The sequence below is a fragment of the Notothenia coriiceps genome, unplaced genomic scaffold (genome assembly GCF_000735185.1).
Source record: "Notothenia coriiceps isolate Sejong01 unplaced genomic scaffold, NC01 NC01_scaffold00037244, whole genome shotgun sequence".
Classification (NCBI taxonomy): Eukaryota; Metazoa; Chordata; class Actinopteri; order Perciformes; family Nototheniidae; genus Notothenia; species Notothenia coriiceps.
The window spans coordinates 21,735,737-21,754,363 of record NW_011369945.1 but is presented as its reverse complement, the minus strand read 5'-3'; the positions used below and the strand labels follow the sequence as shown (position 1 = coordinate 21,754,363).

Below are 18,627 nucleotides of genomic sequence, written 5' to 3'. Positions count from 1 at the left end.
TTACCAGCTGTATTCACCTTGCGGTGCCCAGCTATGTGGCTTTTATCCTGGATAAAGTGTTTAGTCATTGATGTTTAAGTTTAACTTCTTCATATTTGACTAATATTATAGTTGACTTTTCATTTCAGGAAGTATGACGCTGCCGCTGCCAGTCACGCTTTCGTCCATGTTTTGTTGATTGGTCGAATGCTCCAAATACCACCCCTTTCATGTGAACGCGCACCTAACTAGATAGGACACGGCTGGCTTGAGCGATCCACTTGATAACCCGTGTCGTAGTACCGTTTAGCGAGAGGGCGTATGTTTTGGATTAGGCCAACCGGCTAACTCAAACATATCCAGGTTATGTTGAACCTGCTTTGTAGTGCAGGCCTCTGAAAGCTTGTGTGTGCAAGACGTGTGAGCTGTGCATCGATCACTGTGTATCAGGTGAGTTGTCCTTTGAGAGAAATAAGGAAAAGAAAAGAAAAATAATGAAAAGAAAAAAGGGGAGAGACGGGTCGATGCCAAGGAGAAAGGAAAAAAACAAGTGAAGATTCTGAAGACACACACAAGTGCAAAACCACACACACATAAGAACAAGACACACACACTCACAACCTAAGTGTTTGGATGAAATATCAATTGGGCCTTTTGTTTCTGCTTTTTGTCTTCTTTTAATCCTTCGCTCCATCCCTACTAACCCATTCCCTACATCCCTCCATCATTGCTCTTTCTTCAGCCCTCTCTCCTGCTCCCTCTCTGCTTCTCACTTGCCATTTAAAAAGAGTCAATTTGTATTTTGGGCGGATTTACCTTTTGTAATTCAGACTCAGCCCTGTTGCGTCACAGGCTGCATTTTGAATTGGAGCAAAAGTCTGTGTGTGTGCTATGTGTGTTCTTAGGTGTGTTCTTAGGTGTGTGTGTGTGTGTGTGTGTGTGTGTGTGTGTGTGTGTGTGTGTGTGTGTGTGTGTGTGTGTGTGTGTGTGTGTGTGTGTGTGTGTGTGTGTGTACTAAGCCGTTTTGGATGATCCTTTGCATTAGTGCCCCTCCCTTACACTTCCCAGTGATGATTCAACCTCAGCCTGTGTGCGTGTGTGCGTGTGTGTGTGGTTTTATACGCGTTTCAGACGTGTCAGCTCATGCCATGGAAACTGAGAATAAATATTGTCAAGTGAGGGGGGAGAGGGAGAAATATAGTAGCGAAGGTAATATATAATGAGGCAATTTAAGTAATAATTCATTTGTAGCATCTATAATGAATTATTAAATAGTTTTTCTTTCCTCCCCGTCTCTCTTTATTCTCCCTACCTTCAAACACTCACCACCTGTCTCACTAAACACAAATCATTTCGGTACATACAGTCTACATGGACCCTGGCGGACATGGGTCTACCATTACAAACTCAATATGCAGCCATACATTGTTTGATCGGACATAAATATACTTTGAATTAAAGAGGCAACCCTAGAGTTCCCAGAGATAAGAAAATATTGGTATCTGAATTCTGGGGAAATGTTCAAATTCCCATTTAATTGCAGCGCAACTCCTTAAAAACATTTTGGTTGGACTATTTTTTCTCACTGTAAACGTCATATAGTTTCAATGAAGAGTTTGTAAAAAGCTGGTAGAGAAGAATAAAGGCACATGACTTTACTTTGATTCCCACTGTCAGATGAGAAGATCTATGTTAATCTCATGTGTATGGAGCTAGAGTAAGGATATTCTTGATATCGACAAAAACGCCCACCAACGGCTTTAAAGCTTGCTAATTCTCATGGTATAACTTGTTTGAGACAAAACAAAGAGGAAAGCTGTATGTTAGGGGGTTGACTTTTATCTCCATTTTACTTTCAATATAGGTGTGTCGAATAGATTGAAGCTTCTACTCAGCATCGTCATGAAGCTTCATTCATGACATTGAACTTCTGAATCCACTTTTGAATTCTGTGCGGCCTTTTTTTTGCTTGTCTAGTCATTCCGTTTAAACACAATATTTTTTGGGGTGATAATGTAAAACATGTATGGCAATTGAAAATGTATTTGATAACCTCAATCAAATCCTCAAATTCTGTTGAGCCCTTCTTCCAATCTTCTTCTCTTCCTCTCATTTCTCCTCCCCTTTCTCTCTCACGCATGCAGTCTCTCCCTCTGTCTCACTCTCTCTCGCTCTCTGACAGACACACACTGCCCCACCCATGATAATGAGTAAACCTCTTGCTGCCCCACCCAGTCCAGTCTGCCAAGTTACTGCCAACACATAACACACACACACACAACTTGTACAAAGAAGTCATACAGTGCTCACACACTGACATATACACACACCACAAACACTACTGTTAAATACCACCACTCACCCGTGCACACACACACACACACACACACACACACACACACACACACACACACACACACACACACACACACACACACACACACACACACACACACACACACACACAAGTCTATTCTGATCTAATGTGATCATAGCCAATAAGCTCTGTGGCGCTGGCAAACCACAGTCTGTTCCTACCAGTCCATGACATCACTGTGAAGAGAAAAGCATTGTGGGCTGCTAAGTAGGAGGAGGAAACTGACTGACAGGTGGTAACCATGGGAACTGTCAATTTGCCTCCCCGTTGCTGTAGCAACAGTAAAGTTACTCTATGTTGTGAGTATGTATGTTCTAATTTTACAAAAGTTGGATTCAACATATGGGAAAGGAAATGATGTGGATCATACGCACATGGACAAGAGCTCAGATATGATATGAACAAGCGCAAGAATGTGGGGGCGCTCGTACATACTTAGCTCGCCGATCTGCACAAGTGCTTTAAATATGAGGGAAGAATTAGAGGACTCATTGTAGCTGTTCCCAGCATGAAGTCTAATCCTCACATCTGATTCAAAGGAAACGAAGATGAAGGCCTATTAATAGAAGCACGTTGGCAGCTAATGCTCTCAGCAGGTAGGATCTGGATTCAGAGATCTAGCTACAAAGGCCTTCTTTCAGGCAGTCAGAGCTCAAAGCTTAAATCAGGGTGTAAATGAGACAAAGGAGAACGATTTGGCTGAAGGAGAGAATGAGGTGAATGTGAAAAAGAGGGATGTTAAGAATGAGAGAAGTAGAGGGTGGGCACTTTTTCTGACTTACCCGTAGAAGGGATTGGGACTCCTCTTTAGCGGCTCCTCCCTTCTCCTGTCCTCCTCCTCCACTCCCTCCTCCTCCTCCCCCAGTGAACTGTGGGTGCATCCGGCTCTGTTTCTCCCCTCCACCTGCACCCGCAGTGGCTCCTCCTGGCCTTCCTCCTCCATACAGCCTGGCATCTCCCAAAAGTGACTTGGTATCTCCCAAAAATGACTTGGTGTCTCCCAGGTAAACCATGCTAGGCGAAGTCACGCCTCTTTTCTGCTGCAAAGCCTCATGATTGGCTGAAACAAATGACAGTGAGAGGGGGGAGGAGAAAAGAGAGGGGCTCCCACCTCCTGCTCCTCTGTCAGGTCCCATTCGCTCCTTTGGCACCCAGAGTAACCCGTGGGCCTGCTCACCTCCTCTCTCTCCCAGTCCTCTCGTCTCCCCGAGCACCCAGCCTTTCTCCCGCTCTCTTTCTTTCTCCTCACCTCCCTCACTTTTTACCAACTGTCCTGCCTCCTCTCGGCCTCCTTCGGCCAATCGTCCCTCAGGTGGTGCAAGGGAGTAAAGGAGGCGAAGATCCCCCTTGCTTTCCTCTTTAATGGCTAAGGTAGAGGGAGCTGAGCAGCCATTGGCTAGGAGTGTTAACGAAGGCGTGAGTGAGGTGGGTAAGGAAGTCAATGGCGAGGGAGAGGAGTCATGGCAGTGGGCCGAGTTAAAATGGTCGAGGAGGGCTGACGAATCAGGAGCCGTGAAATCACAGCGTCGACAACGGCTACACGCGTGGACACGCCTGCAGAGAGAGAGAAAAGCTGAGTGAATGATCCACAAATAAATAAAAACTTAAATTCAGATCAGCATAATTCCGCACTAAGTATATACATAAATGGTGTTTTTGTAGGTTTTTCAACAGTTGAAAAATAGATTTTGTTATTATGAGTTATCTTTAATTCAACAGTCATCATGGTAACACAAATGTTATTGTTACTTCACAAATGAATTAACATTTAACTACATTATTTTGTCTGACCTTTCAATCGATTATAATTGTAAAAAGCATTCTAATAGCTTTTAATGCGCTGTATATGAAAGACATTCCAAAAATGTTTGCAATCGATCACATTTGGACGATAAAAAATCCACTTTCCTCCAACCACTCAGGTAGAGTTTCACAGAGCTGCGGCCAAAAAGTGACTCAGTGTTCCACTATATCACTATGACTTAGGAAAAAACTGCAATGAATGTAAATGAATCTGAACTAGAAATGAATCACCCATCAACAAACCACCATTACTTCCCGTTAGCAAGGCTCTGACTGAACAGCTATACACTTGATGCAAAACATCAGGGTTTTTCCTGGCTCAAAAAACTGTTTTGATGCTTCCTGTGCGGGCCAAGAGAATAATCAATGGACCATCGATAACAAGAACTTGGACTCCCGTCCCGCATGTGGCGTCTGTAGGTGGGCACATTATGGGCAGCTTCTATATTTTCAGGGCTTATAGGTCAAAAGTAAAACCTGTCAAATATACATACACATTTGTGAGTATATATACTGTATACACACACATATATACATACTTATAGTACAATACCATTTTATATTTTGTGTCTACTAATATCATCAAATGTATTCACTGTCGAATTTATCGATTATGCTGAAAGTAAACTTTGAACAAAAAAAATTCCAACATGTCCTTATTATTTTTGTTTAGACAGAAGAAGGAGTCCATTTGGAGCATTGTTTTTCAAACAAGTCACGTGTGCATGTTTGACTCAAAGTAGGATGAACATTTCTCCACTTATTTAACTCCCATCTCATCCAAAGCAGCAATTTGCTCGACACTACTGCTGTCTTCGCTTGAGTTTTTCTGAACAGTGACTTCTCATTACTTGCCATCCTGCTATGGGAGTGTTTTATAACACTGGAATATAATCATTCAAAAGATGTCATTGCAAACATCTAAGGACTATGAAATTCTCATTTTTCTGTTCCAGCCCTACTCATGCATATGGATTCGTCATGAGAATCTGCCAAAACAATTCTCCATGCAGGAAAACACATAAATGGGGCAAAGCCTGCGAGCTAGTTCAGGCAGTCAACTCGAGCACTTATGCTGCATTCATACATAACGCCCCTTGCCACTCTGCAACCAACCAAACAGAGGCTCCTTAATATGCCGCTCTATTTAACCTGCCAGATCTCTCTCTATGCATTGCTTGCTGCTGCAGCTATTCTACGTCGCTGCTGCTTGCCTGCCCCACCACCACCCCAGCTTCCACCCCAGCTTCCACCCTAGCTTCCTCCTGTAGGCTCGGGGGGTTAGTTGTTTAATCATCACTCATCGTGCTATGTATATCTATGGAGTGATGAGGATCGAGCCTAGACGCCAAACTCAATGCTGCTTCTAATAAACGTGTTAAAGAAACACGTGAGTTGTCTGACTGAAATGAAACTTTAAAGGACCAGTGTGTATTTTAGGAGAGGATCTGTTGGCAAAAATGGAAAATTATATAATTTGAGTTTTTTTCATAAGTAAATAATCAGCTACATGTTTATTAGCCCCGAACAGACAAACCAAACACTGGCCTTTTAGTGGCCGCTTAAATGTAGTAACGCAAATGGACATCAAGGCCACTGTAGAGGGTGTCTAACAGTTTTGTCAGATTTGTTTTTGCTAAATTTAGAAATGTGTTTTAATGACAATGAAATGTATACGTTTAAAATAAATGCAGTGCTGATTTGTGCCTTTTTCTTTTGCCTCAGTTTCTCTGTATACATTATTTACTGTTTTGTCCCTATGTTGCCCTTTATCCAGTGCTGAAGAAAACAAACTTCCTAGGTAATGACAGATTCAAGTTGAGGCTTTAAAAAGTATCTTGATAAGATCAACCTTGTCAAGGTATTTGTAGAAATGTGTGAAATGTGTGTGTGAGTAAAGTACACCTTGTACCTAATGGACTTAAATGTCTCCAGATGCTGAACAAAGACACAGTGGCCTCTCCGTTTGTCATCACCATACACATACGCACACACACTACATATGCACATGCCCTTTCGCTGGTACTCCCTCTCACACACACAAGCATACACATGATAAATAATACAAATAATATATATAGATATATAAACAAATCATCCATTCCACAAAAGTTATGATCCAATCCTCCTTTACTCTGAAAACTGTCAACCACTATGTGTTCTTACATACATTCAATTAAATGATGTCCAAGGAACATTTGCAACAGAACATCAAAACATCAAACAAATTAAGAAACACTCTAAAAGCATTACTTATACAGTTTTAAACTGTCCTTAAATAACATGCTTCTTGGGTTCTTTATATTATATGAATTACTGCTAATGCTGGTGTATGTCGGGTACAAAATGCTCTCCTAAATTCTCTTTTTGTGGTAGTGGAATATGTCGTTTATGATAGCTCACACTCAACTTGTCTTCATATTTGATTCGTTTAGGCTTTTAATCTGCTTACAAAAGCTAACCAAAAGTAATTTAATATGGTAGCGACAACCCTGCACATGTCACACATGTTTTGCTTTTGTATGTCTACCTTGAGTTGACAATCTAATAGGTCAGCATTTACTACATTTCTTAAATAACAAGTATTTTTTTAGTGTCACAACCCTTGCCGTCTCTGAGGTCAGCACACACCTGCATGTGTCACATCTACACACATACACAAACTAACCAAGTGCTAGTAATTACAGTGAGAGCAAGGCAGTATTTATTCAATACCAAACGTTTTTTAAAAGAGTTTAGATAGTGTAATAATGTTTTGAAGCCCAAACATTCTAAACTATCACAGGAAAGGTATGTGTTCTTGTGGGTTTGTGTCTGTACCTTACACACTTCAGTACCTCACTGAGGGTGTTTGTGTGTGTAGAAGTTGAAAGGGAGATTGATTAGTTTGCTTCACATGGTAACTTCTCTCCCCCGACACCTCAGGCCTTTGTTCTGAGCACCCTATAATTAAATCCTGAATTTTGTTGTCTGAAACTTGGTCTTGGAATCCTTTAGTCTTCAGGTGATTTTTACTGGTGGTGAGAAACTTTTGGGCTTTATTTCAGTTTTATTTGATTTTAACTCAGATTCAGAGCTAAGATTTTGTTAAGGACGTGAGTGGACTGTTGAATCCCCTCCACTCTCCCATTCTGCCTCTCGCTTTGTCGCCTTTCTCTCACTTTCACCCTTGGTTTTTTGTCTTTCTTTCTCCTTGCCTCATACAATATATCGTCTTTTTTCTTCCCTGTCTGTCTGTAACTCTTTTCCTTCACTCTCCATCTTCTTCTTTTCTCTGCTCTCACCATGAAATGAATCAAATGCTTAAATCTTTCATTGATTTGCAGCAGAAATCTGTATTAGATGGCTCTGTCAGACTGTAATCTTTTGTGTGTGCTTATGTGTGTGCCAGAAAGCAAGAACTTGTGTATGTGACTCTGTTTATGAGCATAAGAAGCAATTCAGATCTGCAATCTAAATCAATACTTAGTCAAAAAGATTTCACACAATCCTGAGTTCCCTTTCAGTCTGTATCCTGTCCCTACTTTCCCACTCCACCCCTCTCTCTTTCTTTTTCCCATCCCAACTCAAAGCCTTCTCTATCATTTTCTGGCTATGACACTGTAAACTCATGTGTGTGTGGGTGTGAGTGTGGGCAACACACTGGCTCTGGAGTCTAGTCTGACCTTGTAAAAGTCTGTGAAACTGAGCTTCTGACTTATTTACCGTTAGACACATGCAGTCAAAAGACAGCGTTTTACTGCTGAGCATCAAATGAAAAATAAAACAGGTTCAAACAATCTTTAGTTTTTTTGGTTGGACACTGACAGGATGATCCTCTTTAGACAAAGATGCTCCAGTAAGGATAGTCAGTAAAAGTACCAGTTGCATTCATAAATATAAGATAACACCTATTTTACAAATCAAAGTCTGTATACATGTCCTGGGGAGTATTACTGCAGAAGTAAAACAAGTTGTATAAAGCCTGTTGTGGCTCCAGAGGGAGCTGCATGCAATTTAATTGCATCACTTGGGGAAAACTGAAACAAAAAAATTGAAAAGGGAAAATATATCCGGCCTCTGTACCTGCTCTTCTTCTGTGCTTGAGGCTAGCTGCTCTAGGCTACATTTTCTGCTGCCATTATAACCCGACCTAATTTCTGACTGAAATATAGCCGTCAAGTTGCATTGTGCGTAACGTAGGCAGCAGGTTCTGGAAGGGAAGAATGTGTGGAATAAAAAAGAAATCTCGGGTTCTGCTGAATCAATTTTTATGCTTGAAGAAAACTGTCCATATCCAGTCTGGCGTTTATACAGGAGCAGTGCTAAATCGGTAGTGATGGATTTTCAGAGTTTCATGTCGCAGAGTTGATTCCAAGATTAGATTAAGCCATAGATAGCTCAGCCGGTAAGGGAACCTGGTGCTGATCTTCTGGTGAGCAGAAAGTGAGAGGCTCGTTTTCAACTTCTGATAAGTTTCAAACTGTCAGTATTTGAAATGTACACGATTCTAGCACTGACAAAAGGCAATGTCATAAATCACAGAATGAAATGGGCAAAGAAATGAGTGATGGTATCCACAGGCTGAAATACTGCAAACAGAAGCAAAACTATTATAGATCTGGAGAGGGGAAATAATCGAAAATTGGTATCTCAACTCAGTATGGATATAGTAAAATACTGAAAAACAACAAATCTGTGAATATCTATGAGTAAAACCTGGGGGAAAAAAACATAATTTGGAATTATATAAAATACCAATAATAGTATCATATTTATGTTTTCCAATCCCATGTCTCTTACCTGTAGTGTCTGAAAATCTCTTCTTCCACTTCTGTGATAAAGTGACACTTTGTACAAGAGTACTCCTTCTCTTCTCCTCTCCCCCCTTCCTTGTCGCCCCCGACATCTTCCTCAGCCTTGACATGTAGGGATGCCCCCTTCAGGTTGATCAGGGTGTGGCAGCTCTCGTAGTGCTGGAGCAACACGTCGATGTCGGTGGTGGCAAACGCACACTGATCACATAAGTGGGTGACACCTGGATAAAAAAAAAACAGGACCCAAGAGAAAAAAAGAGACAAAGGATGAGGATGATGATTCTATTGGTGGAATTTTCGGAATATTGGGTTGCAGATTAGAATTTTATAAAGGGGGGTTCGTTTAGCATGAAACACTTGAAATAACTAAAGGATAAGTTCAAAAAGAAAGTAGAAAGAAAGTGAGGTCAAATAAAACTATTTCTGCTAAAAAAGTTAGAAATGATTGAGAGTCAGACCTAAACATGTCAGATGAGTGTATCTCACACTGCACTGTAACTTTTATTCATGTACCTTTGTTATTCATGTTGTATTATCTGTGCTTTTAAATTAGTGTTTTTAAATGCCATTTTATATCTTTGCTTTTAAAAGAGTGTTTTTAAATGGCATTTTATAATATGTTTCTTAATGCTCTTAATGTCTTTCATTTTTGTAAAGCACTTTCAATTGCCTTGTGTTGAAAGGTGCTATATAAATAAACTTGCCTTGCCTATTGACTTGCAAAAAAAGACAAAAAGTGCCCGATAATGTATGCCTTTGATTACCTTGTGTGACGACAGGATGTGCAGGGTTAGAGAGGTGAGAACTTGATCCTGAAATCACACCAGAGTCACCCCGAGGATAAGGAGGGGTCATGCTGGGGGAGGTGGAGGTGGCAGGTTTTGATCCCACGCTGTCCTGCTGCTTGGTGGACGTAGAGAACTTGGAGCAGCACTTAGGGCAGGTGGGTTTCCGACAGGCAAAGGGGTGAGACACCTATTGATGACACAATGTTTAGTGAGAAGTAGCATGGACCTTTGCATGTTTTAGTGACTGATAAAACTGTGCACGAGGTGAATTTTGACTATGTTTACTCTTGTTGTGATGGGATTGTGTTTGACACAGTAGATGTCAGAGGGGACGAGTATGAATGTGCATCATTAACTGAATGATGCCACCCCCAATTTTGGCTGTTAACCATCCTTTTTGTATTTTTAACAGCTGCAGCAGCCTTCGTTTGGCAGCTGGCACAAAGGAGGCTGTGGAGTGTGTGTAGGTGGATAGGGGGAATTTTAACTAGGCTGCAAATTGGAACAATTAACTTTAACACTTGTTCATATATTACAGTTTATTTTCTTGTGCTTACAGAACAGCTCAATTCTAATTGCCAAGCAAACACCAATACACCGAGCAAATAAACATTTGAATATTTGATTAATCTCACCTCCCCTAGGTGCTTCTGGGGCTGACAGAGGCCCTGTGGACAGTACATGCAGTGCTGAATGCAGCAGCGGTGGATGGAGTGATTGTGCTGGTAGTGCAGTAGTAACGGTGCTACTACGATCACATCAGCACTGTGGGCCATCGAGTACCGGAAATCACACAACTGACAGTTATAACTGGTCACGACTGCTTCTGAATCACTGCTGTTTGGGTCTCCTAGGAGCAGAAAACAGAGCAAAGGTCTGTTAAATAAAACTGTGTTTGGGTAGAAAAACAAGAATCAGGAATTTGTGAAACGAGGAGAGGCAAGTTGTGTCAAGCACTATAATCAATAGAAAGCAAGGGTCAAGTGTTATTGTAGTACTTCTAACAACAAATACTGTAACTACAAGTCAGTCTCGAGGAAGAGCATCATACAAATTAACAATCATCAGACTGCTATGTCTTACACATGATCATTAATCTTATTCTCCATTAATGTAGACACTTTCTACTGAAAAACACGTGAAGCAATTTACAACCACATTTCACTTTCTCATGTTTCATTACCTTGGCTCGTGCCGGAAGGGTTGGATGATAGATCTTTGCGGCTTTTGGAGGAGACGTGGCCTCTTTCTCCTCCTTCTCTCCTCCCTCCTCTGTCCCTCTCTCTCTCCACCCCCCCAGGGCTAGAGTTACTGGGGCTCATCGTCCCTCCCGTGCTCATTCTGTGTCTTTGTTCATAGTGCTCTAACAGCTTCTCTGAGCCTCCTGACCACTCACAACTCCAGCTACAGAATTTACACCAATAATACGTCTGCACAGCATCGTGACCCGGCTCCCCTGTCCAGCTGGACGAATCAGAACACGCCCTGACTGGGATGTAGTACCCAGCCAAGGAATCGTCTTCCGCTCTCACTGCGACTCGCTCGGCTCCGTCCAAGATTTGACTCCTACCCTTCCCTTGGTTGTCGTGCGTTGCCAGGTTATTGGAGGCCAGCAGGGGAGTGGTTGGCGGAGTTTTAACTTTGTTTGGATGCGAGGACACAAAATGTTGTTCAAGTTCTAAGGAATTACTGCCCATGTAGGTGAAGTTGCAGAACTTGCAGCGAAAGTACTTTGTGTTCCCCTGGCAGTCAGAGGTCTTTCGGCCAATCCCAATTAGCGTGCCACCTAGCGTCACCTGTTGACAGGCAGAAAAAAGAAAGACAAAGAAAACTGTAACATCTGGATAAAAATCATATTTATCATACAGACGTACAACTTGAATTTCAAAAAAATATGGGTGAATTAAAAGAAACATGACTTGGCAACACCGCCATTACCACCAAATAATACATTCATCAATGTCATTTCTAAATCCTGGGCAGTGTATTTTTGAGAGACGTGTGAAATGAGCTCACAACAAAGGTAATCCATCATTTTCTACATGTCACTGTAGATAATTAAAGGCTTCTCAAACCAACTGACCAATAACAAATCTATCAGGCTCTACTGTAGTATCCAAAGTGTCAGGCCAAGATTTTTGCATTACTGAGCGAGCAACCTGACAGTCGTCTGTGTTTTATTAGGTTAGCCCCTTGACTGTAGGAGATTATATTGTGCTGCTGACTATACTGGTGAGCAGGCATGCTGGCGAGTCTTACACTGACATTAGACGTAAGACTTTAGTAAGTGGATTTCTATCTTTACAGATCTTTGATTTAATGCTGACTATTGGCAGTCTTTCAATGGAGGTTTGGCAAGAACAAAAATGCAACCGGTAAGCTTCATTTTAGGTGAACGAGGACATATGGTTATATCATTTTTTTTCATTAAGCTTGATACTTCAAGTGCAAATGTCGTTTTGGTTATTATCTCAATTATTACATTATTGCGTACACTTTCTTTTCATGCTCTTCATTATGAACTCTGAAACATTAATGTACTTTCAAAATGAATGTTCTATTATTCATTTGTTCTTGCCATCCAGGTCATCATTTGTACTCATCTGAAAAATAACACTGAGGAAATTATTCTTTCTCCCTTTTCACATTTAAAACCTGATCATTTAAACTCTCACTGTTTTTTGTATGGACAAGGAGCATGAGCAGGAAATAATAATAACTAACAGCTATTGCCTGAGCTCGTATACAGTAATTAAAGCATGTAGACAAAAAGAAAGGCAGGAAAAACAGAGTAAGATGGCGAGGACATTTTTTTTTTTTTTCTAGATCATGCGACAAAAAGAGCAAAATAAGTATTGCTTAATGTATGTTTGAACATTTCAGCTTTCTTAAGGGAATACATTCAGAAGGCTAAATGAGAGCTATTACTGTGTGTGATCTCATAAAAGCAATCATCCAATCATCATGTCCCACAGACCCTGCCTTGGCAATTAGTGAACAGCCAAACATCAAGTAATTATAGCAAGCCAGACTGGACAGAAAGAAACAAAGGGAAACATGAGAGGGAGAGGGAAGGATATAGAGAGAAACAAAGATACGTTGAAAGAAAAGTCAAGGAACAGAGAGGTGGAGTAAGAAGTAGTGGGCAAAGAAAAGAGGGAGAAGGTGAAGGAAAGACAAAGACAAATGATGAGAGAGACTACTGGAGAACAGAGATAGAAAAAGAAAGTTAAACGTGTCTGACAGCTGTTTCATTACACTGCCTTACAGTCGAATATAAGTACTGGTTTCAAAGCCTTTCTGTCTGTCTCTTCCACTCTCTTTTAACCTTTCCTCCTCCATCTCTCTTTCCTTCTCTCCCATATCCCTCTCCTCCCAGTCTCCTTTCCCGCAATGTCATTGGTTGACAGGGCATCTCGCCTTAGCAAATGACAACATGGAATTTTCCAAACGTGGGCGGGAGAGAGAAAAAGCAAGCGAGGGATGGAGAATATAGAGACCCCTTTCATTCGGTTTTTTTCTTATACTTTCACTTTTTCTTCGTAATGACGACTTAAGCCCACTGGATTTTCTATTTCTGAATTTGTGCGTGTGTGTGCTTGACTGCTGTGTGTATCTGCGTCCATTACGTGACTTACTGCCATTACAGACTTCTTTAAGTGAAATGAAACTCCATGACTATTCCTTATACATTATACGTGCACACATAGGCACGCACGTTTGTTAGATCATCTTGTTTCAATTCTTCAGACAAAACCCTACTGTTCACGCAACTGTAACGTCCTAAACGTTGACGCAATTTTTAAGTCTGAGGCAAATTCTATTTTATGGTTATTTGGGAAGTTATATGTGAAATGGCTTATTAGCTGATGAGAAATGGGATCTTATAACCTCCAAAATCATGGAAAACAATTATGAGGCTGCAATATATACAGAACATGAAACTTGAAATCAACTCGGTAAGTAAACACATTCATTAAATTCGATGAGGCCAAAAATGCTTTGGGTAATTCTACAATTTCTGACGGTAGATTAATTTTCCTGCTACATTAGAGCAACTCAATGTCTCATTCTGACCATCTCATTTACGCACGATGACCTGATAAAGGCCTGACACTTCCAGTTATTCAGCTAACAGAAAACCACCCATTCTGCTGCCTTTCAAAAACAATTACATTATAACTACTGTCATTAAAGTGATTATATAAAGCATGATGTTCAATATGTGTTTAAAAAGTAGCATCAGTTTACATTAGAGAATACATTTTTTTAGCCAGTGTGATAGAATATAAATACATGCATCTAAAATCTACTGTGTCTGAGGCTGTATTAACTACAATAACAACTATTGATTTGAATGTTTAGTAAACATAAAAAAGGACTAAATCATTGAAGCCATGCATTTATCCACACATTGATTGTCAGATCTGTTTTGTCCAGACTGCAGGTGTGAATTTAATTTGACTTTTGAATGTGCTCTGATGGAGTATTATATAACAACGTACACATTAAATCATCTTTTAATATATGAAGGACATTTCTCTTGAAGGAAGTATGAATTCCTGTCATTATCCTGCTAAGCAGCTCCCAATGGATACCGGTCCTTGTTCAAATTCTTTACAAATTGAGTCCTGAATATGAGGGATTAGCACAGGATATGCATTTATTAGCCATCATTTAAAACACTATGATGAATACGGTGCTTGTGTATGTACAAATGCATTGCCTCTAAGTGATTTGTGAAGCAGACTGTGAACCTGTGTGTATTAGAGTGTGTGTGCCGGAGCACGGATGTACATGTCTGTGCAGCCCGTTGCCAGGTGCGCTATTTTCCTACCTTTCTGTGTCTGTCTATCCATCTGTCAGTCCATAAAACTTTATAACGTGCACCACAATGCCTCTCTGTCCAAATCACACACACTCTGTTACAAATCTGTTGCAGATTGCTCGACCCAATAAATTACCTAGTTCAGTTATGGGCCCAGATTCACAGATTTATTACAAGAAATGCTTATAGTGAATTGTTAACTCAATCAATGTGTCAAGTGTTTTGGATCAAAGTTTCTAATCCATACTGAGATCTTTAAAGTTTTCTAATAAAGTATGTCAAACTATATCATGCAGCAATGTGTGTGTTATTGCAATGTCTTTTAAAAATTGGGTATTGTTCAAAAACAAGTAGAAACAGTCCAAGTAACTTTGATATCAATGAGAGGAATGCTACATATTCTGAATTTTTCTGCCACAGAACGGAAGGCGTTTTTTTGTAAATAATGAAAAGCAGATGCAAAGATGTTAAACAGATGCATTAGTACTGCATTGTATCTAAAGCTGTAGATCTTTCTTTCAAAGCTGGTCACAAACAATCACTATTGGATATATATTTATGGATCCATCTCTGTTGCTATGACACCAGTGGTATCTTATCTTTTGAATTGAATGTCCGTTTGGCATGCTTTGAAAGTGAACTTTAATGAAATGACCACACATTGTTTGCAGCCAGTGTAAGCATAGAACATGGTCCTCTCACAGAAGAACATAGATATATTAAACTAAATCAACGTACAGCAAATGCCCCAACTGTACACTTTTCTAATAATTCAGGCTTTTTATTGGACTGAGGAGAACAAGGATTTTACTCAACAAGCTAAGTTCCATCCGTTGACTGCTTTACCCTCTTTCCAGTTAATTCAATGCCAAACAAGAAAAGTTGAGCCATTTTTAATAAGTAATTTCCTCTATGGTTTTTTGTTATCACTTTTTTTCTTTTTACTTATTGTGGAGGTGGCTCTATTTCTGCTTGCTTTGTGTAGAGGTTTTGTGTTAATGGTACGCATGCATCTTTAGTGCGAGTGGGGAAAAAAGAAAGGTGTGCAACATCACACCTTTTAAATCTATTTCTTTGTGCTTTTGACTGTGTGGAGTGCGTACCTGTATGTCATATGTGCCATTCATCATAACAGCCCTGTGCTGTTGAATGTGCACATCTGGTCTGGTCTTCCCCAACTCTTTGGCTTGGATCCTCTGGCCCTGTCCTGCCTGTATATCTGGGAGCAGAAACACAAGCAGGGGTCAGAGGTGTAGAAGATAAACAGAGAGGGGTCAGACTGCCAGAAACACACAAATGTCAGGATATGTCTGATTTCTGGGAAGAAGGAAAACTTTAGATCAACAAGTTATTGTTGAAGACAACTGCAATCGGAGCATACTGAAAAAACAACTTAACAAAATCTAAATAAATAAAACGTTCCCCTACAATTTAAGAAAACTTGATCCAGCAGTGTATCCAGAATGTTTATATATTTACAGCTATTTCATGCAAATGTGGATATAAGAGCTGTAAATATAAAACACCATGGATAAAAAGCAACTCAAGTGAAGACATGGAGCTGGAGTTACCTAGAGGTGTGTGTTGGGGGGCCATGTTGTGGAGGGCCAGGATGTGTGTGTCGAGGGCAGCATCCTGCCGTGTGCGGTTGTGCAGACCCAGGTGATACTTCCTAAAGTGCTTCACCAGGTCAGCGGGGTCGTTGCCATAGTAACCGTAACCGCACACGTTGCACTTGAAGTCCTGGAGTTTGGGGGAGGGGCTGGAGGACAGCGGAGGGGTGGCGGTTGTCGACTCCTCCTCTCCTTCCTGTCTGGGGAGGAGGAGGTGGGGAGCGGAGAGATGGTCGGCCTCCCCTCTGTCTCTGTCGCTCCTCTCCCCCTCCTCTACCCCCTTCTCACCATCCTCAGCCTCCGACTGGCTCTCGGGTCTGTCAGTCAGTGCCGCTCCCGCCTTTCTGGCTCTCCCCCCTCCCCTTCTCCTCCTCCCCCCCCTCTCTTCATTGCTGTAGGGCTCACCGACGGATGACGGAGAGACGGACGAGGACACGCACTCGCTCTCCCCCTCCTCTTCCTCCTGATCTCCTCTGATCCGATCGGAGGACTCTGGTTCGGAGGGTCGGTTTATTCGTTCGGCCTCCGCTCCTACTCTCCCCTCCTCCTCTCCTTCCTCTTCCTCTTCTCCTGCTGGCCTCCTCCCCTCTTCTTCCTCTTCCTCCTCCTCACCTCCCACACTCCGGATAGGGGGATTCTTCTTCCTCACCATCTCTGAAAAATGAAAAGAGACAGAAACAAAGTCAGTTTTGTTGGCATTGACTAAAGCATAAAGACTATGCATTGTTTATGAATACAAGTTCTGCTTGAGATGAAAATATCGAGCAGATTTTCATAATCCCTTTAAATCTAGAAACTAAGAGATCCAAGGTGTCTGCACGACTCCGAAAATATAATATGGAGTACAGACACAAACGCAAGCAAATACAATTTTTTGACAATGATGTATGTGTACAGAACAGCTTTGATTCAATTTACAAACTTCTGTGAATGCTAAAATCTGTGACAATCCTCAACCACAAACCTCGTCAAAGAAAAACAGTCCCGACAAATCAGAAACATCTCAGCTGTGAGACATTTTTCCAGGGGGGTGTGTGGGGATGTTTGTCGCATCCTTAAGTGAAACTTTTTTGCCTTTTTATCCCGCGCTTAAACCAGGGAGTGAATCTTTTTATCGTTATGGAAACCATCCGTGAGAATCTTCAACACATGACCACATCAAAACGCAAACCATATCAGAGGGACGGAGAGGGAGGGGTGGTGGAGAGAGGGTGAGGCAGAAATGGGGGAGACAGGGAGATGAGAGCGAGACGGGGAGAGAGGCCAACAGACAACCACATCAAACCCCACACCCAATATCAGAAAGATGGATGAGCGAGGCGGCAGACTGCAATTCATCCCCTCCAGCACTCAACATGTCTCTTTCTTTCCTGCATCTCTGCCTTTCATTCATTTTCTGGCTCCCAAAATGTTCATTTTCTCATCTCTCCTGCGTCACCTCCTGTCCTTCATTTTCCCAGCTCGTCTTTATTCTCCTTTTGTCTGATTTCTCTCTCATTTTAAATCCCATTACTCAGATTTTCTCTACATCAACCCTTCACCACCATTATAATCAGTGTAAAATACCTCTTTAAGCAAAAAAAAAGCCCTTACAAATGCATTTACCTTGCGTTTCAGTCCGTTATTTAAAATTCTCTAGTGCCCTCTTTCGCATGTCAGAATAACTGCGACAATAATTTCATCATTAAAATGTTTCTTTCTGTTGCTGCCATCTCCCCCCTCTGTTGTCCCTCTTCCCCCACTGTCCCTCCCCTCCCTTATAATCACTATACAAAGCCATCAAATAACTAACCATGTGTTTTATGTTAAACCATAATGTTCCTTTTGTTTGAAAAGAGAACAATTGTGGTCGTTCTGTTCACAACAGAGTCATGACAGAGAGATACTGCGCGAGTGTGTGTGTGTGTGTGTGTGTGTGTGTGTGTGTGTGTGAGAGAGCAAGCATGTTTATGTTTATTTGTGGTCATTCAGTTCATATTCAGTGGTAATCCCAGTCAACCCATTGACCCATCGGCTGGTGTGTGTGTGTGTGTGTTTGTTTGTTTGTGTGTGTGCAACCCAACACATGCTTGATAGACGCCAACAACTGATCACTTTTAGATCAATACAACATGAGGGGGAAACACGATGAGAGTGAGTGTGTGTGTGTGTGTGTGTGTGTGTGTGTGTGTGTGTGTGTGTGTGTGTGTGTGTGTGTGTGTGTGTGTAATGCATGTTTGATGATGTGTGTGGAATGAGATAGCATGCGTGCGACCCTGTGACTGCCTCTGTGTGAGTGTGAGAGATAAATGCTTGTTGTCCTTTACTGATAGCAGACTGCAAACAGTCAGAGCACATCGGAATCAAAACACTCACACTTCTAAAGAAAGAGAAGTACAAGGGAATGGAGTTGAAACAGATAATCACATAACCCCAAACAAACACATGGAGATGGACATAAACA

At 41.3% G+C, this 18,627-nt stretch overlaps 1 protein-coding gene across 1 annotated transcript in view; it reads right to left on the bottom strand.

The window, feature by feature from the left end:
* Positions 1-3,001: 3,001 nt before the first annotated feature.
* Positions 3,002-18,627, bottom strand: part of LOC104965416 (zinc finger transcription factor Trps1-like) — a 74,246-nt gene continuing 58,620 nt past the window's right edge. Inside the window, exons 3-10 of the mRNA XM_010794372.1 lie at positions 16,143-16,838; positions 15,675-15,790; positions 10,927-11,539; positions 10,379-10,593; positions 9,720-9,930; positions 8,942-9,176; positions 3,139-3,910; positions 3,002-3,055 (exon numbers count right to left, since the gene is read on the bottom strand). Of these exons, the coding sequence (XP_010792674.1) occupies positions 3,002-3,055; positions 3,139-3,910; positions 8,942-9,176; positions 9,720-9,930; positions 10,379-10,593; positions 10,927-11,539; positions 15,675-15,790; positions 16,143-16,838 (2,912 nt within the window). The remainder of the gene's footprint in view (positions 3,056-3,138; positions 3,911-8,941; positions 9,177-9,719; positions 9,931-10,378; positions 10,594-10,926; positions 11,540-15,674; positions 15,791-16,142; positions 16,839-18,627) is intronic.